This window comes from Orycteropus afer, unplaced genomic scaffold, assembly GCF_000298275.1.
Source record: "Orycteropus afer afer isolate SDZICR_OR568_19922 unplaced genomic scaffold, OryAfe1.0 scaffold00289, whole genome shotgun sequence".
Taxonomy (NCBI): domain Eukaryota; kingdom Metazoa; phylum Chordata; class Mammalia; order Tubulidentata; family Orycteropodidae; genus Orycteropus; species Orycteropus afer.
In genome coordinates this window covers 3,275,076-3,299,605 of record NW_006921876.1, presented here as the reverse complement: position 1 = coordinate 3,299,605, position 24,530 = coordinate 3,275,076, and the positions used below count along the sequence as shown (strand labels likewise).

Here is a 24,530-nt window from a genome sequence, read left to right as displayed (position 1 = left end):
TAGATAAGACATTGAATGGGCAAAGGAGCAGAATTGAATCAATGGAAGACAGAATTAGGGAGATTGAAGGCAAATACCTGAACTCTTCTTTGGAAAGAGATAAATCAGAAAAAAGATCAAAACAAAATGAAGAAAGCCTAAGGTTCATGTGGTATATATACCATCAAAAGGAATAAACTACGTGTAATTGGAATTCCATAACAGGAAGTGACAAATAAAACCACTGAGAAAATTAATGAAGATTTGTTGGAAGAGAATTTTCCTGGTATGATGAAAGATGAAAATATATCCATTCAGAGTGTCCAACGAACCCCAAACAGGATAGACTCCAAAAGAAAATCACCCAGACATGTCATTATCAAACTTACCAAAACCAAAGACAAAGAAAGAATCATGAGAGCAGCATAGGAAAAATGAAAAGTTACCTACAAGGGGCAACCAACAAGACTAAGCTCAGATTTCTCAACAGAAACCATGCAAGCAAGAAGACAATGGGATGGTATATATAAAACACTGAAAGAGAAAAATTTCCAACCAAGAATTAGGTACCCAGAAAAATTGTCCTTCAAATATGATGGTGAAATTAGGACATTTCCAGATAAGCAGAAATGAAGGGTATTTGTTAAAACCAGACCAACCTGACAAGAGATGCTAAAGGGAGTCCTTTGGACAGAGAAGCAACAACAGCCAACAACTGACCATTAGCACACATGATGATATAACCCAGAAGCCAACCCAGCTATGGAAGTATCCAAAGTAAATGAGCCTATGGGACTGTAAACAGGGAACCAGAGACATCAATTGACAAATGAAGACAAGTACAAACCAAAAAGAGGGGAAAAAACTGTGTCATTACAGAACTTCTAGATGGTAGGGAAGTCAAGACAACTACAAGATAGAACAGACTGTTCTAAACTTGGGAAGAAAACTATAAATCACAGGGTAACCTCAACGAAAAATGATAAACCTTCACATCAAAATAGAGGACCATCATAAATATTCAGCAAATACTAAAACAATAGCAATGAAGGAAGTGGTAACACTATTCATAAACAAAATGAGCTCAGCATAGAAAATTATATGAAACAAAGAAATCAACACCACAAAACACATAACAAATGACAGCAGCACATTCATACTTGCCAATAATTACATATCTGGCAAGGGACTTATCGCTAAGATTTATAGCAGAAGAGTGGATGATCAAACTATGGTACATACACATAATGGAATGCTAGGCAGCACTAAAGAATAATGTAGAGTCTGCAAAACACCGCAGTATATGGATGAACTTGGAGGACATTATGCTGAGTGAAATAAGTCAGTTACAGAAGGACAAATATAGTATTAGTTTGTTGTTGTGGAGGGTCAAGGAAAGGTTTATATGGAGGGAAACTTTCTTTGTTGGTTGCCAGGGGTGGGAGAGAAGGGGAGGGAACACTGCAAAAAAAAAAAAAAATGCATTGACCCATGTCACTTTAGTTTTGTGTATTTCACTGTACATAAATTATATTTCAATAAAATGCATTTAAAAAAAAAGAAGAAGAAGAAACTCATGCCTTCACATGCCACTCAGGGTTTGCTGTCAAGTCTGAGAACTAAGGCAGTGCCCATAGAGGGGGTTATAAGTGGGGCCTGCTCAGGAATTTGAGGACAATGGGGGCCTGGAAGCCAGCATGGTCCCTGAATTAATGCCTCTTTACTCCTGGTTTCTGGTTGCATCTTTTCCCATTTCCCTTTTGCACTTCCTACAGTCTATCCCTATTGTTGCTAATATCACATCCCCAAGACATGAGAAACGGCCTCCCCGCAAAGCATTGCCCACTCTAGGGAGGAAACAGTTTTAAAAGTCATTCTCCACCTGGAATAGGGGTTAGTAATCTCCATGTATCCACTGAGGACCCTACTGGACTTCACAGACTTAGAAACTCATTTGGACAGTAACTGAGTCCCCTCTAGCCTTGGAACCTCCTCATGGCCCTTCTGGTGTTGGGTCTTTCTGCTAACCTGCTTCTCATTGTCCTCAGAATTACCCTCTAAGGCTGGTGACCCAACATTTCCTCAGGGCCTCTGCTCCCCCTGGTCAGAGGATACAGGAGGTTTATTCCAGGGCTTTGTACCAGTTCAAACGAATTCAGTCATGGCCCAAAAAGTGAAATTGGAACAGATCTGCATTTTTTAAATTTGGGTGAAGCAGAACAAAACCAGAACAAGGAAGGATTATGAGTGAAAGCCCTGGAATAGGAAACTCAGAAGAGGTGTACTGAGCCCTTTCAGGAGCCTGATGTGTGAGAGGTTGGATTATTGCCAAGACTGTGGAGAGCAATGCACATTCAAAGCAGCAGGATAGGCCACCATATTTGAGCCGGGCACCACTGTTTCTGACTCTACTGTTCAAGAGATTTGGTTGCTATGCAACGCACACACTGCCTTTGTTGTTTAACAGGGAGATTAAGTTTCTAGCAGGACTTTTACCTGTAATTTTTCCCAATGTGGTTATCATCCCGGTTCACTCACATTTTGCCAGTTTTAGTCTGTTCTGGTTTAGATTCATTGGCCATGACTGAATGGGGAAGAACTGGTTTATTTGCATGTACCATGGAGGCCTCTGCATCCACAGATTGTCCCAGGAATGGAGTCAGGGGCTCCTCACTGAGGACTCCTGTTGCTCATGCCCTTGGCTTTGCTCTGGTGGTTGACTTTGCTCTGAGCTAGAGAGCTGTGGGTGTACCTTGACACTAATGGAGTTTAAGCTTCAGGCCCCCATTCCTTGGGGCAAAGGAATATTTGTATTCATTTATATTTACTTAAAGCAAGATTCCAATATTATCTAAACTTCATTGTTGTTATTACTTGTTGTGTGCTGTCCAGTTGATTCTGACTCACAGAGTCTCTTCTATATGACAGAGAAAAACTGCCCCATAGGGTTTCCTAGGCTATAATCTTTATGGGAGCAGATCACTGGGTCTTTCCCCTCACAGAGTCGTTGGTGGGTTCAAACTGCTTACCTTTTGATTAGCAACCATGTGCTTAACCATTTCACCACCAGCATTCCTTGTCTAAACTTCCAGACTAGACCTATTGTTATTGAGTCAAATCTGATTCTTAGCGACCCTAGAAGCTCTGGTAGCATAGTGCCTAAGGCACTTGACTGCTAACCAAAAGGCTGGCAGTTCAAACCCACCAGCCACTCCTCAGAAGGGAGGTTGGTAGTGATACTGCCTTGGAAACCCAAGGAGGGGTCGCTATGAGTCAGGTCCTACTCGATGGCACATAACAACATAGGACACAGTAGAACTGCCCCACAGAGTTTCCAGGGCTGTAAATCTTTACGGACACAGACTGCCATATTTTTCTCCCATGGAGTAGCTGGTGGGTTTGAACTGCCAACCTTTTAGTTAGCAGCCAACTGCCTAACCACTGTGCCACCAGGGCTCCCATCTAAGCTTCAAGATCCCTCATATCCTGGCTTCACCCTTGGCTGGGGGAAAACCATTAGGACTTTTCATTTTGAATTGACTCAGTTCATCTCACTGTTCTTCCTGCTACCCAGCTGTAGGCCTAGACACCCCTTTCACAAGCAGATTTCCTGGTTGGCCAAAGGCTGCTCCCATCTCTAGTCACCCCTCAGTCACCAGACCTGGAGTGGGCTGTCCACCCATCCTCCCCATCTCCTTCTGGACCCCAGGGCCTAGGGCTTCCTGAGTGAATCAGGCCGCTGGGATGGGGGAAGGGTGTGCGCTCTCTGATGGAGGCCTGTGGTGGCTCACAGTGCATTCTTGTGAGCTGATGTAAGAGGGAGGCAGAGCTGCCTCAGGAAGGAAGGCGCGCCATCTTTGGGTAGCTCTGCGCTTGCTGTGGATGCTTTGCTCTGTAGTAAGAGCTCAGTACATCTGTTCCCTGAGAGAGGGTGGTGTTAATTGCAACCTGGAAGCAAAAGAATTTTCCTGAGCCAAGTGCAGACTGGTGAGATTTCACCAGTGCTTTCCCAGCTGATAACTCCAGAGTGTTCTCTAGCCCAGATGTGGGGATGTCATGGGGAACAAGCTGTAGGTTTCATTTCCAAGTGCACAGCCCTTACCGGAAGTGGGGTTCTTGGGTTATTAATAGTTCTCTTGTGTAGTTTTGTGCTCTATGCCATAGCTATGGTGAGCATATAAACCAGTTGCTGTGGAGTTGGTTCTGACTCATGGCCACCCCATGTATACCAGAGGAGAACTGGGCTCCATAGGGTTTGCAGTAGTCAGTTTCTCAGAAGTAGATGTCTAGGCCTTTCTTCCGAGGTACCCCTGGGTGAACTTGAACCTCCAACCTTTTGGTTAGCAGCTGAATGTGTTAGTTGTTCACACCACCCAGGGACTCCTTCATGAGCATACATCCTGAATTTTCTAGGCTAGTCCTTATTTGTAATAGTCTTTGTCAATGTGCCTGCAGGTATACTACAATTGTTACAAGTATCAATTTTTGCTTAAGGAAAGAGATGCTAATGTCTGTAGGATTTGTCTCTCCTTTGGGTGCACATCCCATACACTCTGTGACAAAGCAGCTATTTCCAAGCCTGCCTGACCAACAGGGATGAAACTTTGCTTTTGTCCCATCTAGAAGTCAGCCTGCCTGAGAGGATTCACCTCTGGGCAGCTGGCAGTGGTGCTGTCTGCATTCTCCCTGACATCTCACTGGGTTCTTCAAGCAAGGACATGTACATGGTCCCTAAAGAGCTGTGATAGCATGAGAGGATGGGTATCCTCCCTGCCCTCCTCCCTTCCAAATCCTCCCTGTCATCCAAGGCCCAGCTCAAGTCCTCCTTTTCCAGTCACTCATCTCATCATACCAACCACAGGGCTCCCATCCTTCTCTCATCTCATTTAGAACTGATACTTTTTTGAGTTTACATTTATAGGTTATTATTACTGCCTTGGAAGCCCAGGGAGGGGTCGCTATGAGTCGGGTCTGCCTCTACGGCACATAACAACAACAACAACCTTATTATTATTACTTTACTTTGTTAGTCCTTTCTTGCTTAGACTGGGAGCTGCTGGAGGGCGGGAAATCCTATCTACCTCCTCTGGATTCTACCCCCTGTAAATCCTGCCAGCACAGACTTGGTCATCAGTATGTGCTTATAGAATAGACAATGGCAGAGATCTGTGAAGCAGGCCTAGCTCCAGCATGAATTGACTAGCCCAGTGCATATTTGTGGAAAACATGAAGAGTGGGTGCCCTGATGCCTCGGTCACCCACTTCTTCCCTCCCTCCCTTCCTCCCTCCTCCTGCAGAATGTTTGCCTCCAGGAGAAAGCAGCGCTACTGGCCATTCTCCATGGACTGCACAGGCACGGAGGCTCACATTTCCAGCTGCAAGTTGGGTACTCAGGTGTCAAAGGACCCCGTGAAAAACATCACCTGTGAGAATGGGCTGCCCGCTGTGGTGAGTTGTGTGCCTGGCCCAGCCTTCAGCCTCGATGGACCATCAAGATTCCGGAAAGCCTACAAGCCAGAGGTGAGGAAGGGGCAGGTGGTGTGGCCACTTGGCACCTGGGGGAAGGCTACAGGGACCCTCAGGAGAGAATGAGGAGAGCTAGCCCCATCTGAGACCAGTGCCCTAGAGGGCAGGAAGGCAGAAAGGCTATTTCTAGTCTTCCCAGGTACCAGGTCGGGCCAGGCTCACTGGTAGATGCTACCTCCAGGGTGTGATCAGAAGCTGGACCCTGGCCCCAAATTAGCATCACCACCACCTGTCCTTCTACTATTATTTCTTCATTCTCTGGGACTGGAATTCCTTCTGTGGAGGATAAAGAGCCAGGAGAAGAAGAATGGTTCATGATCAACCATCACTGGTTCTTGGTGCACTATCTGCAGACCCAGAATAAATAGAGGATGGGGGTGGGGAGATTGTTGGACATGGACCTTACGCTAATACAAACTTCCCAAAGGAAAAGAATAGTTTTGGAACTGTTGACCATGTGATACAATTCTCAAAACCACATGAAAGCTAGTGTTTGGAAACATGTTTCAGTTTATTCTGCAACAGAAAGGATAAAAAGTTTTAAAATCTTTCAGCAAGCTACAAAATGAAAATCTACTTACAGTTAAATGAACCAGCATGTTTGTGTGTGTGTGTGTGTGTGTGTGTGTGTGAATGTATTCACTGTAGATGTACATTAGCTCATATAAATTAACACCCCCATTTCAACTGACTTCACAAGAAGAGTGAATTTTCCCCACCACGCATAGGCTTGACCCATCCTCTACAAAATACAAAGTACACTATTATGTCTTCCCTCCATAGCCATTTAGGAGCAGTTAGCTTTTCTTTCTCCTATTCTTTATTCCCCCATCTATCCACCAAAGAGTTGCTGTGCTTTGTATGTTTTAGAAACTGCTCATGTGAGGCTGGTGAGTGGGGATAGTGCACAGGAGGAGGAAAAGGAGGGGTGGGAAAGACATTTGGTCATTCATGGGGGGATGCTTTCCCATGCTGGATAAAACCTTGGTACACAGTAATCTCCATGGCAGGGTGACTTCAAAGTGAGCTCTGAGGAGGATGAGAGTCCAAGTCAGGGGTGACAAGGACCAAAGGAGGAAGAAAGTCCCTGGTGGGAGTAGCTGGGGTATCAGTCAGGTCTAAGAGTGAGGTGGGAATAGCAGAAGATGAGTAGGCCAGCAGAATTTCCACCCAAGACCATAGCTTCCAAACCTGGTGGATTTTGTTTTGTTTTGTTAGCAGAGGCAGTACCACCTATGTTTTCTCTCACCTGTCCCTGCCTCCCCTTCCATCTTTCCCCTCTGCCCTTTCTCATCTCTCTTCCTCCATCTATACCTGAGGACCTTGGAAAGGTTGTAATAGCACTTCTCAAATGGAAAGGAGAAACCAGGGCAAAGGTCTGATGTACCATACTGGTTGCTCTCTCCTGGGCTGGGGTGGTATATTTTGAAAAAAGACAGAGTCTTAAATGAAAGAAGTGAAATGAATGATGTGATTCCATCCATCAAACAGAGGATGTGGGAACTCTCTGGAGTGCCTGCCTGGTACTTCTGGGAGGCAGCACCTGTGAATGGGTTGGCCCTGCCTCCTCAGTTCCCTCACTCAGGTGACTAAAGTGCATAGACATGGTCACACCATCACATGTTTGCAACCAATCAGCACAAGCATACGTGGATAACATTATTTTGGGGCCATCTCCAAATGAGCCACCCTGTTGCCCCATCCCATTTACCCCACCCACCCCACCCTCTCCATGATTTGAAGGCATACATCCTTTCCACAGCCTCAGCTGAACCCTGAGCTCTTCTCATTTGTCATCCAGAATACCAGGTCCTACTGTTTTGGAATTCTTCTACTGTGTGGTTTAAAGCAAAGGAATCAAGTTCACACCAAACCAATTTAAAAAAAAAGAAAAAGAAAAGCAAGAGAGAGAGCGCGCCTTACATCACAGTTTCCCTTGGTTTCTTTCTTTCTCTTCTCTAGGGCCAGCTGACACTCTGCCTGGCCACTGCTGGGCTGGGGCAAGGTTATTTGACACTCTGCCTCCATTAAGTGTGGGTCACGCTCTGGCTGGGAAGGGGGCCTGGCCTCCAACTAGTCAGCTTGAAGGAAAGTGGAAGGGGAATGAAAGTGATGGATCTACAGAAAACAAGACACTGGAGCCAGCAGGTTTTTTTTTTTTAGAAAAAAAAAAAAAAAGCTAAAATAAAGATGCCTGAAGCCAGTGAGTGCTTTGCACACACCCATGTCCCTCTTTTCTTCTCCCCATAATGCCAAGTCAGAGCAGTCTCTAGGGTCTGGTGAATCTGGGTGATGTCTTGTGTTCCACCCTGCTATGACCAGACAGCTGGCCAGACATGAGGCACAGTTGGTGGGGCAGAGAGAGGTGCCTGAGATGGAACCTCAGCTAGAAGATGGAGCAACAAGGTTCTTATTTAATGCTTTGTCCCTCAAGGTAGCTGGTGTACATGGATGCTTGAAAAATACTACCTCCAATCAGGCCAGCCTCATCCACGCCATCAGTGGGGTGGGGGAGGGTAGTGATGGGCTAAGGGCAGCACAGGCCAGAGCAGAAGGTGACTCTTGCTTAATCGCCGTACAGTTACCCTTCCCCCTCTGTGTTGAGCCAAATAAGTGTCAGTAATAACTCAGGGCCTGAGAACCTTCTGAGTTCCCCACCAAGACACATACACTGAAACTTATGCAAACCGGATGTGGGCAGATAGAGTTAAGTGACCCAGCTCTCATCTGGTAAGAAATGATCCACTGGGGTCAAGAAGCTAGTACAGTTCAATCAATCCCATAAGGTGATTAAGGTTTCCCAGCTGCCAGTAAACAAATAATATTTAAACTATAACTCCCATACTTCTCAGCATATCTCACAGGGCTGGATCTTTTTGCAGAAACTGGCAGATTTGGACAAGACGTGCAGTTTAGATAGTAAAATTGGGAAACGGCAAGAGCAGGAATGGGATTGTGTGTGAACTCATCTCCAGAATGGATGTGGGTCCTTACCAGTGTGAGGCTGCCCGCCCCCTTGCAGAATCCATTCTCTATGTCATGGCCTTATTTTTAGCTCAGCAAAGGCTCCACTTTCTAGTGCTCTGTCTTTCCATTACCTTTCACCCTCCTGTCTTTCATTGGTGTGCAAAGCAGAATCACTGAAGAAACTTTAGTAGCAAGGAGTCTTCCTATAAGGCTCCCCCTCAGGGTAAGATCACTGTACTCTGTTATAAGCAAGGCAACATGATGATGCCATCTGGACATGTGGGAAGGAGCGTCTTTCTGTAGCTTTAAAGCTTGAGGTTCCAGGGTGACAGAGTGGAGGGAAGTACTCATGATAACATCCTTGAACCAGTCATAGGATAGGGTGATGAGGGAAAAGGAGAATGAAGGGATCGGCTTGTGTCACAGCTGATGACAAATGAATGAGGGTCCTTGATGGGCTCCCCAGTGCTCCAGGACAAAAGCTCCATAAAAGGGCTGCAAAGGTATTTGCACAGGGAGACAGCTTGAGGGGCAGGAGTGCGTGGGAGGGAAGGACACAGGGAAGAGATAACTACAGAGAGGAAGTGGGAAGAGAGCTGTTACATAGTGGGGAATTGCAGTCAATGTCATGAAACAAAGTGTGTGTGAACTACTGTATGGAAAATGAATTTTCTCTGTGAACTTTCACCCAAATCACAATTTAAAATAATAATAATAAGGGCTGCAAAGGAAGCTTGCACCAGAGTGAGCACAAGCCTCCTCCCCCAACACACACACACACACACACACACATTAAGCACAGCTTCAGCTCCTGGACTGTGGGATTGTGTGTGAACTTGGCTCCAGAACAAATGTGGGCTGGGGATGGGTAAGGTAGGGGTGAATAGTGTGCCTTCTGCTGCTGCCAGCCGAACCACGCATCAGCTTCTTTGCTCAGCAAGACTATGTGTCTCCTCAGCAACCATTGGTGCGGTTGAGAGGTGGTGCCAACACTGGAGAGGGCCGTGTGGAGGTGCTGAAGAACGGAGAATGGGGAACCATCTGTGATGACAAGTGGGACCTGGTGTCTGCCAGTGTGGTCTGCCGAGAACTGGGCTTTGGGAGTGCCAAGGAGGCCATCACTGGCTCCAGGCTGGGCCAAGGTAAGAAACAGGAGGCTGTTCGAGTGGCCTCTCGTCATGGTCAGTATTGCTTGATGAGCCCAGCCCTGGTGTCTAGCCTACTGCCAGGGGCCTGGCTGGCTGGCCTAAGGCTTTTCTGGGTCTCCTGCTTTTTGACATCCCTTCAGCAGCTGCTGTTCTATTAGAGAATCACAGCCCAGACAGTAAGACTGGTAGGGGCTTAGAGAATGTTGAGTGCAAACTCCCCACTTTGTGGATTTGGAAGCTGAGACCCAGAGAAGGAAGTAAATTGACCAACCAAATCAAACCCACTGCCATCGAGTTGATTCAGATCATGGTGACCCTACAGGACAGAGTAGACTGCCCTATAGATTTCCCAAGGCTGTAAATCTTTAGGGAAGCAGACTGCCTCTTCTTTCTCCCATGGAGAGGCTGGTGGGTTTGAACCACTGGCCTTTTGGTTAGCCGCTGAATGCCTTAACCACTGCACCACCAGAGCTCCTTAAATTAACCAAAGTGAGGCAATGTATTTAAAAAAAAAAAAAAAAAGCCAGCAACTCAATTCCAATTCATGGCAAGCCCATGTATGTCAAAGTAGAACTGTGCTTTGGGGGGTTTTAGTGACTGATTTTTCAGAAGTAGATTCCCAGTCCTTTCTTCTGAGCCACCTTTAGGTACATTTGAGCTATCAACCTTTCAATTAGTAAGTAAACACTTCAGTGCCACCCAGGGACTTAACAACATCTAAGTGTCAAATTAATGCTCTAACATAGGTCTCCCACCCCCTAGCCCAGGGCTCTCCACTGCCCACATGAGAAAGCCGAGGTTCTCTGACTTTTCCTCCAGAATGGAACTACAGTATTGGACAGGTCGTGAACCACTTCTGCAGACAAAAACATCTCAACTGTCATCTTACTTTTCTACTGTGGTGCAGCACCACAAAAATTCTCCCACTTACACCAAAGAGGGCGAATGAGAACCTCGAACTGCGTTTCTCCTGAGATGCTCATGGAAAGGGTCCTGGTTTTTATTAAGTTTCCTGAACAAATCTTCCATTTGAGCAAATAACAAAAGTATACCAGGCTTTCAAGTGAGTCACTCATTGAAAGAAACATGTGAACAGGAGACTACAACAGAACAAATAGTTTCCCCCTCCCCACAAGGCTCTATGAAGACTATTCATCTTGCCAAGCCCTGGTCCTTCAGAAGGAAAAGGCTGCTTCTAAAACAGACCATGCAACCTAATGAATGCCCAGCCCTCCCCTGGAGCAGTGTGATTTGAACAAGGGGAATCCAGTCATTGCCTGGAATTTCTCAGTGATGACCAACAGGGAGATTGCTGTGGATTATGGGCTATGATGGCTGGGAGGGGCTTGCTCATGCTTGGCAGGGGGTTGGGGAGGAAGGAATGGGGGTGTCCTATCCTCTGGAGGGAAGATGTTTCCATACTGTCAAACATACAGCCATCACTCCGCAGAAAGGAATGTGATGAGGTCATGGATCACAGCTTTTACAGATAATAGTCCCCAGTTCTCAGGGCTGGACCAACCACATCCAGTGGTTTCCTGTGTGAGACTCTGGAAACATGCTTTTGACTTTACCTCCAACACAAGCATGCTGCTGAAAGCAGAGCTCATCCATTTAGTGCCGTTGTTGGTTATTTTTACAACATGCCCTTGCCCCAGACTGTGATAGGTCAACTCTTAAATGGATCCCCTATGGTTAGAAAGAGGCTGTGCTTTTTAGTGGACTGGTGAGAAGAATCCTGGGACCATATATGTCTCTGCTGGTGAGGAGTCAGGTCACCTAGCCCAACAGATGAGAAATTTTTGGCTCTAGAGAACAAGTGACTTGCCTGAGGTCACCCTGATAGTGGCAGAGAAAGAGCGAATCCTAAGTGCTCTCAGATTTGGGCTTTTTCCTTTACACTCATTTTGGCCCAATCCTATTACCATTTGGAACATCTCTCCACCTCCACTATCCATCTGTGCAGGCTTCCTAGGTGTACACCATAATTTTGGGATCTAGAACACAGCATTTTCCTTTCAGGCAGCTTTCATTATGCAACACTACAGTCCTCCTTTGGCCACAACGAGCTCTCCAGGATGCTGTTGGATCTTAACTATTCCCACAGTCCATTTCACTCATTGGTAGACATGTTGATGTGGGCTCTCCTAAGGCCTTCAGGACAAAGATCACTCATTCCAAGAAACAAACAAGCCACTGGATGACATAAATATTCCATTTATTATGGGTGTGTGCTATTTGACCTAATTATTTCACTGCCCAGAGCAGCCAAAATTTTCCAAGGCATCAGGCCCAGCAGAACTCTGGGAGAAAGAGATGTTTGGCATTTTCGATATGGTCTTTGAAAGAACCATTGGATGATTTATTATCTTCTGCCATGCTGGGAGGGCTCCGCTCCAGTAGGAAGAAAGAGAAAAGTACATATTCAAGGTCAAGTTGCAGAACAGACAGGCTGATGGACCAGGTGGCCACACCCAGAACCAGAGAGTACTGAAAGGGCAAGAACTGAGTGGCAGCAGTTTGAGTCCTCGCCCTGCTAGCTGGCCCTGGCTCTGTGATCTTGAGCAAACTTTTGGGCCTCCAGGTCTTCACTGTCAAAGAAAATAGCTGGATTAATGGTCTGAGGTTCTATCTGCCCCCAACCTTCTGTGATTCTCTCAGAAACCTGCTCTTATCACCAAAAAGAATGTCAGGTCATAGTCAACCACTGCTCCTTTATGCTTCTGTATTCCCTGCACACATATGGACACCTCTGCCCATTTATGCATCTACTTCCTCCTGCCCCCTGAGTTCTGTGAGTGCAGGCCTGTGTCTTTTGTCTCTCTGTCCTTTGTGCTGGGTCTATGCCCAGCGCATCATATACAAGAGATGTACATTTTATGAGTAGTGAATGAATGAATCCCAATTGAATAAGGTGAGTGAGCTGTATGAACACTCGAAAAAGTTTCAACATTCTAGAGCAGTGCTGTCTAACAGAAAAATAATGCAAGCCAATATGTAACTTCAAATTTTCTTGTTGCCACAAAAAAAAGTAAAAAGAAATAGATGAAATTAAGTTTAGTCATATATCTTATTTCATACAATATATTCCAAATATCATTCAACATGTAATTGATATAACCACCCATTTCCATTCAGTCAATTCTGATTCATAGACAATATTAATGTGATAGTTTACATTTTTTGTAATACATCTCCAGAATGAAATGTGTATTTTACACTCACCACAAGTCTCAAGTCAGACTCACCACATTTCAAGTACTCAATAGTCCATGTGGCTGGTGAGTACTGTATTGGACAGAGCAGATGGAGACCAGTGGCATTAAATCCTTTTTTCCTATAATCCACAGTAAGAAATACATGAATATGCCATGCTAATAAAACTGGGGAAAAAAATGTCATAAAGCAATTCTTTCCTTTACAACACAAGTCGAAAACACAAGGATATTTCCAGTTCCATTCAATTGTGGTCTTTAAAATCTGATTGTAACCAGCTAAATTGACTGTTTAACCCATTAACAGATCTCAGTCCACAGAGTCTGGCCCACTCAAAGGTGTGGCATGGGGATTCTTCCGTATCACCCTGCTCCTGCTCCAAACCTTGTGGTCATATCACCACCATGTGGTTATACATCCATGAGGGAAGAGCAAAGCAGAGGTAGAAGTGGGGAAGGCATCATGAGGAGAAGGAATTCAGAAAGCTTCCAGAACCCAGAAGTGGGTGAAAGCTAGAGGTCAAGAGTGCAGAAGGTCAAACACAGGCCAGCAATGTAGGGCCAGGAGCCCACAGACATTGCAGGACAGACTGAGGCTGAACACCCAGCTAGTGTCCTTTGGCACCACTGCCCACACTGTTTAGCTTACCCAGCTCTGTGTGGTTGAGGGAAGAGGGTGAGAAACACTTCTGTCTCTCTGCTCTGTGGGTAAGTGGGCCTGCCCTTAGGAGCCTCACCCCCAGGTTTCTGAGAGAGCCACTGTTGGGCCAGAATTCGACCAATCAATTGTTAGATGGAATCTGAAGCATGGTAAGTTTTTTAGTTAACCTTTCTCCTTCTGTCTGTTGTTGTTGTTGTTGTTGTTACTTGCCGTTGAGTCAGAGCTGACTCATAGCGACCCCTCCTTGGGTTTCTGAGATGGTAACACTACGGAAGTAGATTGCCCAGTCTTCCTTCCTAGGAGTGGCTGACGGTTTGAACTGCCAGATTTCTGGTTAGCAGTCAAGTGCCTTAGGCACTTCTGTACCAGAACTCCTGTCCTGTAGTCTGTTGTTGTTGTTTGTTTTCATGGAGTCAATTCTGATTCATGGTGACCCCATGTGTGCAGAGTAAAACTGCTCCATAAGGTTTTCAATGGCTATGCCCCTTCAGAAGCCAATCACCAAGTTATTTTCCAAAGAGTCTCTGGGTGGGGTCACCCAGATTAAGTGGGTTAATTAAGAGTCTCTGGGTGGGGTCACCCAGATTAAGTTGAATGCTTAATCATTTGTACCACCCATGACTTGTGTCCTATAGTTTAGCAATCAACAAACATTTATTCAGTGTTGTTAGGGTTGGATCCTGAAATGGAGAATTTATTTATTCCACAAACATTTATAATTAAAGTTTCTGCTCTCCAGAAGCTTAAGTCAAGTGAGAGAAATAAGAAGCCCAATCAAAGATAAATTATGCTAACAAATAAATTGTGATACAGAAGAAATACTACTGATAATGCTACTTACTATTCACTGAGTAAGTGCTCCCTGGTGGTCTAGTGGTTGGGATACAGAGCTGTCAATGCGTAAATGCCAGTCCCTAACATACTTTGCCTCATTCATTCCTCATAATCTTAACTGAGCAAGATAGATATTATTATTGTTGTTTCCTTTTACGGGTGAGGAAAGTAGAGCTCAGAAAGAACTAGTCACTCTCCAAGGAGATGCAGGCTGAATTCAATCTCAGACTGACTGCAAAGCTCATTGCTGAGTGTGTGAGAGGTGTCAAAAGTAGTTTAGAAGAGGGTGAGATCTTTTCAAGCTAAGCCATGGAGGAGGAGGGACTTGAGGTGTCCTTTAAAGGCAGAAAGGAGAATGCATCCCAGGAGGTAGGAGAGAGTGGGGACATCCCTAGAGGCAGGAGAACGTAGGTTTTCTCTGGGACCAGATTGCTCAGCTCTTTCCCAGAACAAACCTTCTACTCCTTTCCAAAACAGGGTTTTCTCTCCTGATTCTCCAGAATGCACTTCAGAAACTTCAAATCATGACTCTGGGGTCACACTGCCTGGTTTGAATCTTACCTCTACCAGTGGTCCAGTTACTGTAATCTTGGCCCTCAGTTTCCTCATTTTATTAGGTTGTTGTGATAATTAAATAAGTTAATATAACCAATGTGTTCAGACCTGAGTTCAGCATATACTAAGTGGCCAATAAATATTAGCTACCATCATGATCATCCTCAAACAAGCCCGTGGTACACAAGTCCAAGGTTGCTGTTCACTTTTATGTCCATCTTAAGCCAGGAGCTATGATCCTTGCTTGCTTCGATTGCTGTTTACCCATTTCCATTGAGTAGGCTGCAACCCATAATGACCCTGTGGGACATAGTAGAACTGCCCCATAAGGTTTCCAAATCTTTATGGAAGCAGACTGACACATCTTTCCCCGTGGAGCGGCTGGTAGGTTTGAACCTTTCTGTTAGCAGCTGACCACTTTTTAACCACCGTGCCCCATCAGGGTTCCTTAAGTGTTATTCTGAGTCTTTGGATGCTTCTAGCCATAGTCACTGTGTGTTTTTATTAATTTATACTATTTTATAAAATTCCAGTGAATTGGAAACATCATTATTCATGAATTTCCAAAGAAATGGAAACTTGGCTCTCACCTACTAACACGAACTGCTTCTGAAGTTAACTATTGGTGTCTCCAGAAACCCCAGACAAGTCTTTGTGTATATGTCTGCCTCCCATGAACTAAAAGCTCTTCAATGAAGAGACCTGCCTTATTCATCCTTGAATCTCCACCACTTAGTACAGAGGCTGAGATACAACAGCACTCAGTGAATTCAACATTTAGACACAACTTATTAGCACTTCCTATTGGCCAGGCAGTAGTCCCTGGATTGCACAAAAGGTTGAGAGCTTGACTAGTAACCAAAAGGTTGGCAATTTGAACCCACCTAAAGGTTTTTCCAAAGAAAGGTCTGGTGATTTGCTTCCAAAAAACTCAGCCATTGAAAACCCTATGCAGCAGTTGTACGCGGTCACCATGAATTGGAATTGACTCAACAGCAAATTTTTTTTTTTCTTTTTTAAAGTTTACCTGGCACTGGTTGGGAATACAAGGAGCCCTGGTGATACAGTGGTTAAGCATCTGGCTGCTAACTAAAAGGTTGACTGTTCAAACCCACCAAGCTGCTTTGTGGGAGGAAGATGTGGTAGTCTGCCTCTGGAACAATTACAGCCTCAGAACCCTGTAGGGCTATAGGGTTGATATCAGTCAGAATCAACTCAATGGCAGTGGGTTTGGGGGTTGGGAATACAAAAGGGAAACTCGACCTGCCCCCTGCCCTAGTGGATCCTCCAGCCTAGTTGGGAAGACCTACAAACATTAAACAAATAACCACCTAGAAACAATGTAAAGCGGAGCTCAGTGGGAGGCTGCACAGGGGATCCCATTTTAGGCTGAGGAATCAGAAAAGACTTCTCTAAGGAAGTGATGTGGAAGCTGAGCCCTGCAAGATAAGAGGAGTTAGAATGTGAGAAGTGGGAAGAAAAACCATTGAGGCAGAGGCAAGAGCTCTGCTTAATAGAGGAGCTGAAAGGAGATAGTTGTGGCTGAGGGAGGAGAGCAGGCAAAGCTGGAACAGGAGGTGGGAGGTCAGATCATGGAGGTTCTTGTAGACTAGGCTGATGATTAAGTGTTGTATCTGTAAGTGTACTGGGAAGTCACTAAAGGTTTTAAGACAGAGAGTGTCATGATTCAATACATATTTTTTTAAAAAAAGTCACTTGGACTGCTGTCTGGAGAATAGATTGAAATAAGCAAGAGGGGAGGGAGACTAGAATTTAGATTATTGTTTCCAGTATTAGAAAGATAGAAGATTAAATGGTTGGACTAATGTGTTGTTGTTGTTGTTGTTATGTGCCGTCAAGTCGACCCGACTCATAGCGACCCCTCCTTCGGTTTCCGAGGCAGTATCACTACGGAAGTAGATTGCCCCATCTTCCTTCCGAGGAGTGGCTGGTGGGTTTGAACCGCCAGCCTTCTGGGGACTAAGGTTATGGCAACATGAATGGAAGGGGGAAAAAAAGGTATCCAGATTTGGGGCAGTGAACAGAATGTGGTGATGGGTTGGTTGTCAGAGATAAAGGAGAAAGAGGCAGTACCAGAGCGGATCTCTGGATTCTGGCAGGAAGAACCAGGTGGATGGAAGTGCTGTTTCTGAGATGGGGAGATCTGGAGGAGAAACCAATTAGAGACAAGATTATATCATTTGCCATGCAAGTAGAGAGAACAAGAACAGACAACTCTTCCACGAAGTCCACCCTGAGGGGAGGCGTTGACAGGGCAAAGGGAGATGTGGGGTCAATGGAGGTTATTGTAAAGATGAGAGATTCTAGAGCATGAGAGACAGGGTCCAAAGAAGAGGAAGAGGTGAGTATTAGGAGAGTGAGAAGGTCACTGGCAGAGCAGGGTTCCAAGAAGTTGGGAAGAGATGCATGCCAGAGTACCTGGAAAGAACTGGGCTTCCATCCATCTAATGGGCTGGAAAGAGGAAAGTTACTTGTATGACCTGACTTGAACTGAAAGTTCATCAGAATGAGGATGCTGTCTGTCAAGCAGTGTGAGGCTCACTCTTGTTATGTCAATGCCTATAATAGATGTTGCCCCTGATATCCTCCAGGATGCCTTCTATCTCCTTTTCAGGATTATTCTCCACTCTTTTCCATATTGTCCAGTGTCCCAGGAGGCACAGTTGGGTTTGGCCAATGAAGAGCGCTTGCAGGAAACTGGAGGAGGAGAAGAGAGAGAGGCCAGGGTACATACTCTCCCTGCAGGACCCCCCCCCCAGACTTCACCCTCCATGACCAGTAACAGTTTTCATCAGGTGACCCCTCCACACAGCGTTTCTGCTCTGCTGATTCAGATATTGACTTCCTCCCTTCACTCCTACAGGTATAGGAGTGGTATCTATGTGCACTGTCACTCATCCCTGAGTACTCCTGTTCTTTGTTATTGCCCTACATTCTGTCCATGCCTCTATTTTAAAGTATCCTGCCCCCCTTTTTTTTTCTCTAACTCTACTCAAATTATTTAATTATAGTATATCATCTGTTTCCTGCATGGTCAATGACAAGATACTGTGATAGTCATTCCTTTCTAATCCATAGATGCATGGAATATTCAAGCTGGGAAGAACATTCTAATTTAACTCTTTCATTTATGTGAGAAGACCAATAGTCATAGAAGCTGTGACCTGGCCAAGGTCACACAGCAAGTTAGTAACAAACTTTATTTGTTCTTATGGGAGAAGTGAATTCCAAGACAAAAAGCAATGGTTTAGTGTCAGGAACCTCATCCCAAGGATAAATTTTCTTCTCTTCCCCAAAGACAAGAGACCCAGGTCATTGAGCTGATTATGAGAAGAGGTTAGAAGGATGGGAGAGGCAAGCTCTCATTGTCCTTGACTTTCTGGGTCAATTCCAGAACATTTTCTTCAAAGTTTTCATAGCTCACATTTATTTTCCCTTATCAGGGATAGGACCTATCCACCTGAATGAAATTGAGTGCACAGGGAATGAGAAGTCCATCATCAACTGCAAATTCAATGCCGAGTCTCTGGGCTGCAGCCATGAGGAAGATGCTGGTGTGAGATGTAATATCCCTGCCATGGGCTTCCACAAAAAGGTGAGGTGACAGGATGCTTAGAGGGGACTGCATATGGTTTTCCTCACTAAGGTCCCAGACAGTACAGACCAAGTGGCCTCACTCTGAAGTTTTGTAGCGGGTAGTATCAGAAAGTGCTCAGGCTCTCCTGTAATCAGCATTAATGACGTTGTCACCTGCATTCATAAATGTGCCAAATGAGAAAATGTAAGTGGAAATACCATCCTCCTTATTTCCTTCATGTGCCAGATATTGGGCATCCACAGCATGCCACACCCTATGCTAGGATTCAACATACAGGTATGATTGCAACTCAAACCTATGCATGGGACTATAGCACCTATGACACCCTTATCAGGGGCTCTTGCTAAGAACCCAGAGGAATGACACCCAACAGCAGGTCTGCAAACTACACAGAAACCTAAGCAAAATACAAATAGTACTGGGGAAGGAGGACAGTATTTTGTAATCAGAGGGAAGGAAAAGGGAAACTAACGGCATTATAGCCAGAGACACATTCTCCCTTCTTGAGATGGGATCTCTAAAAACCTACACTGTGTTTCTCTGCTTAGGTGTGACCTTGCCCACAGGGGCACCTCACGAGATGAATTCCTCTTTGCTGCAAGGCACAGTGCATTCTGTCTAACAATCTTCACTCTACTATGAATGTGATTGGTGCTGCCCATCATCCAGCAGGGCTGACATGTTGGAAAAGCCTCCTAAGTGTTTTTAACAATGAGCAAATCCCCAGTCAGGTCACTGTTTGACCTGGCCCCAGCAGACCAAAGATGCTACTGAACTGGTTGGCCATGCAATTCATCACTCAGTGGGGCCATAAAATGTGAACACCAACGGCACTCAACTAAGGCAGAGTTGGCCTGTGGGTGAGCAGGAGTGTGGGCTACAAACCCTACACTGCAAGGTAGACTTGCAATCTATAATTGCCAAGCAGCACACCAAGATAGGCACAGTAAAGCTATGAAATGTGACAGGCTGTGGCACTGTTCAGACAGATTGGTGTTTGGCAGGATGGGGATTTTCTAACCAAATGGAAGAGCTAGGCAAACAAAAAGTAATTTTCCAGAATACTTTCTGTTTGGCAGAGCTGAGCCAGGCCAGTGGAGAAGCCACACCCCAACACAAGCAGCTCTTACTCTTGCACGAGGGCCCTCCAGAGTCAAGGAGGTGTTCCTTATGTGCAAGCATAGGATGTAAGAGAAGTTTATCTCTGGACTGCTTGATTTTATCCCACGGGAAGCAGATAAAGTCACCTATGAAGGAAATCCATATAGGCTGCAACAATCGTGTGGCTCTGGTAAAGGAGCAAGCTATCGCATGGCATAGCATGTAGTTCCAAAGGGTATTAGCAACAACCCTGGGCAGAATCAGGAATCACTCACTAGCTGTGTGACTTTAAGGTGGTTTCTTTTTCTTTTTTTTTTAATTAGCCAATGCTTCTATCACTTTTATTTATTTATTTATTATCTCACAGAATCTTTACACATTTATGTTGCTTGCTTTGCCATTGAAGGTATTTAAGTTTCCAACCTCTGTTTCCTTGTTGATGGTCAGACATTAAGGTTGATAGTTGACAAGATAAACTTGGATTTCTTTTTCAACTTGAGGTTCCTAGAATAATGAAACATGAAGGCATTAAGGAACTTGCTCAGATTCACCTAATCATCTTTATTCAGTGATGGGAAATCAGGCTTTTTGATTCTACAGTAAATGCTTTTTTGCCATTTCTGACCTTTCACTGATATAACTGTTTACTTATAAATGACCATAAACTTATATACTCAGTGAGAAATCTTACATTTGTCAAGCTGGTTTCTTAATCTCACTGAGTCTTTAGTTTCCTTCTCTGAAAATGAGGTAAGAGAGATGGTTCCTAACTTCCCCTCAAATCTCCAGTTCACTAGGAAATTGACTTGTCTAAACCACTAATAAAAGCTGCAGACTTGGAACTAGATGGGTTTGTCCATCCAATGGCAACAAAGCCTCATTTCTTTAATTGCTGGGAGTGAGAAGCCAGGGTGGGGAGGCTCTAGGAATGGCACGTGGGTTTTCTAGGCAGAATAATCTACCTCAGGGGCTCCAGCACCCTTGCTGACCTCTGGTTCACCTCTGAACAGTGGTCCTGGCTGTGGCTTGGCAGCAGGACTAAGCACATGTGTGGAATTTGAGTTGGAAAGTCCCCATGTTTCTTTTTCTGCTAACATCTGGATTGAGTTACCTCTTCTCTTACCCTGCCACTTCCCAGACTAGGTGTGGACCTAGATGACCACAACCTTATCAAAACATGGCACAGCCTTGTAATAGCCACTGTCTGGAGGTGTGTTGTTTTTCCATTTCATGCTCAGAAAAACTTAACTGCTCATACTTTCCTCCCTTCTACTGCCACTGGGAACCAGATAGGAAAAGGGAAATACCTGGGCTGTCTTAAGAAATTTTGAGAAAGACTGACTTTTCCCTGGCATCTTTATGCCTTGGATGTGGTGTGGCTGGGTGAGGTATCAGGTGATGACTAGGAGAAGGGCCAGAGGCTCCTGGCTGACCCAAGGCCTCTTGGGGTTCCATTGACTGGTGAGGTCAGACCACCTTCAGCAAGCAACCCAGGCAAATCCCACAGTTCTAACCCAGGGAGTGAATGGAGCCCTTGTGAATAGAAGAGATCTGCTTCCTGGACAAAGTTAGAACTTCATGGCAGCCATTCTGTGCCCTTCCAGTCTTCTCTGGAAAATGAGAAGAATACCCAAATGGATCCTTCCAGAGCAACCAAACCCTGCTCCATGTCACAAAGGCTACCTAAGTTTAGTCAGCCTTAGGGGAACACAGGTCACCTTGGAGCTTTGAGAAGTGCTTCAGAGAAAGGGCATAGCTTGCCACATATTTTCCTTGCCCAAGAGTCAGCATGGCAGCTGCATTCTTCAGCCTCCACCACATCCTTTGGCTTTAAAACCCAGGTCAGAGATAAGGTCTCATGGCCAACCAACTTTGAGAAGGCCACACAGGCAGCAGTGGACAAGGGGGAAGTGTCTCCTGCTACCCTCCCAAAGGAAGCCTTAGAGACAGGAGTCTTCACTTTAGACTTTAACTGGGGAGCCCCACTGCGCCCTGGAAGCAGGAAAATGCGTGAACCAGGGAATTCTTCAACATGCTCCGTCCTCATCTGATATTGACCTTGAGGTGACGCAACAAACTCAGGTCTTATGAGGCAGTGGCATGTAATGAGGCAATGATAGGAATCATCTGCCCCAGGTGCAGTCAGTAAGGCAGTGCATAGTCTGTGGAATTTTAAAACAATAATAACCCTGATTAAAAGTCATCCTGCTTTTCATCATCACCATGCACTGGCATGCTAAACCGTCGGTGTTAACTTCCGCCCATCGGAACTGCCCACATCTGAAGCCTTGCACCTCCTCATAGGTACACAGTGCTGTGAGCGCCTTTAGCACCACCAAGGGTTGAAAGTGGGAGCCAGGAAACCATGCCTAGAGGAAGGGGAGAGGATCTAGACCTCCCAAAAGGAAGGGAAATTTAACTTAAGGCTTCCTATAATCAGGACACAGTTGTTAGAGGGCTCATCCTGAGGCCTAGAAACAGGGCCTCCAGTCCTGATCACAGGACCCATTGTGTCCCTCTGCCCCTCCTGGATACAGTTTTACCCAGCCCATGGCAGGCCAGGAAGTTAGAGACTCAGGGAGCCAGGGAAGTGGGGAGAGGGGATATGAGTGAGGGACAGGAAGACTGGTCCCTGCCAAGGCAGCAGCCACTCAGCAGAGACCAGAGGTGGTTTTCACAAGGGACAAAACTAGGTGCCTTAGTGAATGCCTTAAGTCCCAGTACCCCAGTGCACAATAAAAGCCTCAGAGCACCCAGGGCCTGGATCTCACCGGGAGCACTGTCCTCCATCCTAATTGTGAACACTCCAGCTCAGTTCTCAGTTCTGTTTCCCCCAATCCTGCAGATACATACAGTGATTCCTGCTTTTGACTAAAAATATCCCTAAAGATAGGGGTTCAGGTAGCTGGCTTGGAGGTGGTCGAGTATACGAGTTAAAAGGCACCTTATCTGCGACTCTGCTTTCGCATCTGTAAAATGGGAATGACCATAGTACTTCCTCACAGTGTTGCCATGAAGACTGAATGAGCTAATGTCCATAACGGACTTGTACAAGGTCTGGGAAATAGTTGTTAGGGTTAGCTGCTGTTGAGTCAGTCCCCAACTCATGATGACCCCATGTGTTATAGAGTAGAACCACTCCATAGAGTATTCTAGGTACCATCTTCATGGAAGATGTTCACAAGGCTTTTCTTCCACAGAGCCACTGACTGGGTTCAAATTGCCAACCTTTAGATTAACAACCAATCACAAACTTCTTGCACCACCTCGACTCCCTCAGGGAAACAGTAAGTGCTTCAAAAATTCCCCAACACCTGGCACAGTGACTGTCAAAGAAAGTGCTCGATAAATATTGGATGAATGAATGGATCAGGTGGAATCCAAACTCCATACACAAATTTTGTCTCTTGGGAAATGCTGGCATTCCCAGCAGAAGTTCACAAAGCACATGAAGGAACTGTACAATGAAATGCAGGCTTTTATTAAGTCTCAAAGAAGCCAAGCAGCAGAAGGGTGGCCTGTGATTACCTAGAAACATCCTTGATAAGTTTAAATGCATACCCTGATGAAGGGCAGCTGCCCCCTTCCTCAAGCTGTTAAAGCTAGGTAGCCTGCCTCCTTTCCAATGCTTGGGCCATTCTAAGACTTTACTAATGGCTCTATTTTTTTCATTTGTTCTTGCAATTACATAGGTTTTCAGATATGATTAAGGAGCTCTACTGGTGCAGTGGTTAAAGCATTTAGCTGCTAACTAAAAGATCAGCAGTTCAAACCCACTAACCACTCTGTGGGAGAAAGATGAGGCAGTCTGCTTCCCTGAAGATGTACAGCCTTGGAAACCCCACGGGCAATTCTACTTTATCCCCTAGGGTCGCTATGAGTCTCAGTCAACTCAAAGGCAGTAGGTTTTGGTTTTACAGATACGTTAGTGATGAGTGATGTACAAATTCATATCCAGTACAATGTTCAGTGCCCACCTTGACGCTGGAAGCCCAAAGACACCTAGGAAGATCAATCTCAGCCTCCCTAAGGCCAGCCCTCTTCTTGCCTGCTTCCACCTCTTCTATCACCTCTGAATTTTTATTTATTATTTTTTTAATTTCTGATATTTGACAGGCTCTACTCTGATCACAGTACATGAATTATCTCACTTACTTCATCCACTCAACAACCCTGGGGGGTACAGCTATCATTATGGCTATCTTTGGCGTGTCTGTTTGCAGCTTAATAAGAGTTAAGACCCATGCACAAGGGGTCATGCTGTTGCTTATGACAAAGTGTTTGCATTTTCACAGGGGTTTCCTAGAGGTTCCCTGTCCTTACCAAAGGAATGAATTGCTAGAGGTGGGAATTATTTCCATGCAATGGGAAGCATGGTAAGATATTTGGGTTGGGAATGAGAGTTGCATTTTCAGAACTCTTCCTCAAACACCCAACCTCCCTGCTTGACATCATATAAGTTGGTCAGTCCTTTCATTCCATATTATTCATTTATTCCTTCATTCCAAAAATATTTATGGAGTGCCTAACATTTGTGAAAAGAGACCTGGTGGTGCAATGGCTAAGCATTCAACTACTAACCTAAAAGTTGACAGTTCAAACCCACACAAAGCTCTGTAGAAGAAATACCTGGCGATCTTCTCCTGCAAATGTTACAGCTTAGAAAATCCTATGGGGCAAATTTTACTGTGTCACATGGGGTTACTATGAGTCAGAACCAACTTGACCCAACAATTTTAGGTATTGATCACACAATAAACCAGACAAATACAGCCCAGCCCTTTAAAGCTTATATTATATCAGGGAACGCAGCTGTTAAACAACTTGACAATTAGTTTAATTACAATCGTCATAAATGCTAGGAGGTATAAGGAACTAAAGAATATGTAACTGACAGGTCTCTCCTCGTCAAGAAGAAAGAAGAA

At 45.1% G+C, this 24,530-nt stretch overlaps 1 protein-coding gene across 1 annotated transcript in view; it reads left to right on the top strand.

Moving 5' to 3' along the window:
- The window catches only part of LOXL2 (lysyl oxidase like 2), a 113,319-nt gene that overhangs the window by 46,271 nt on the left and 42,518 nt on the right, over window positions 1–24,530 (top strand). The window contains exons 4-6 of the mRNA XM_007950838.2: window positions 5,277–5,499; window positions 9,431–9,614; window positions 18,350–18,501. Of these exons, the coding sequence (XP_007949029.1) occupies window positions 5,277–5,499; window positions 9,431–9,614; window positions 18,350–18,501 (559 nt within the window). The remainder of the gene's footprint in view (window positions 1–5,276; window positions 5,500–9,430; window positions 9,615–18,349; window positions 18,502–24,530) is intronic.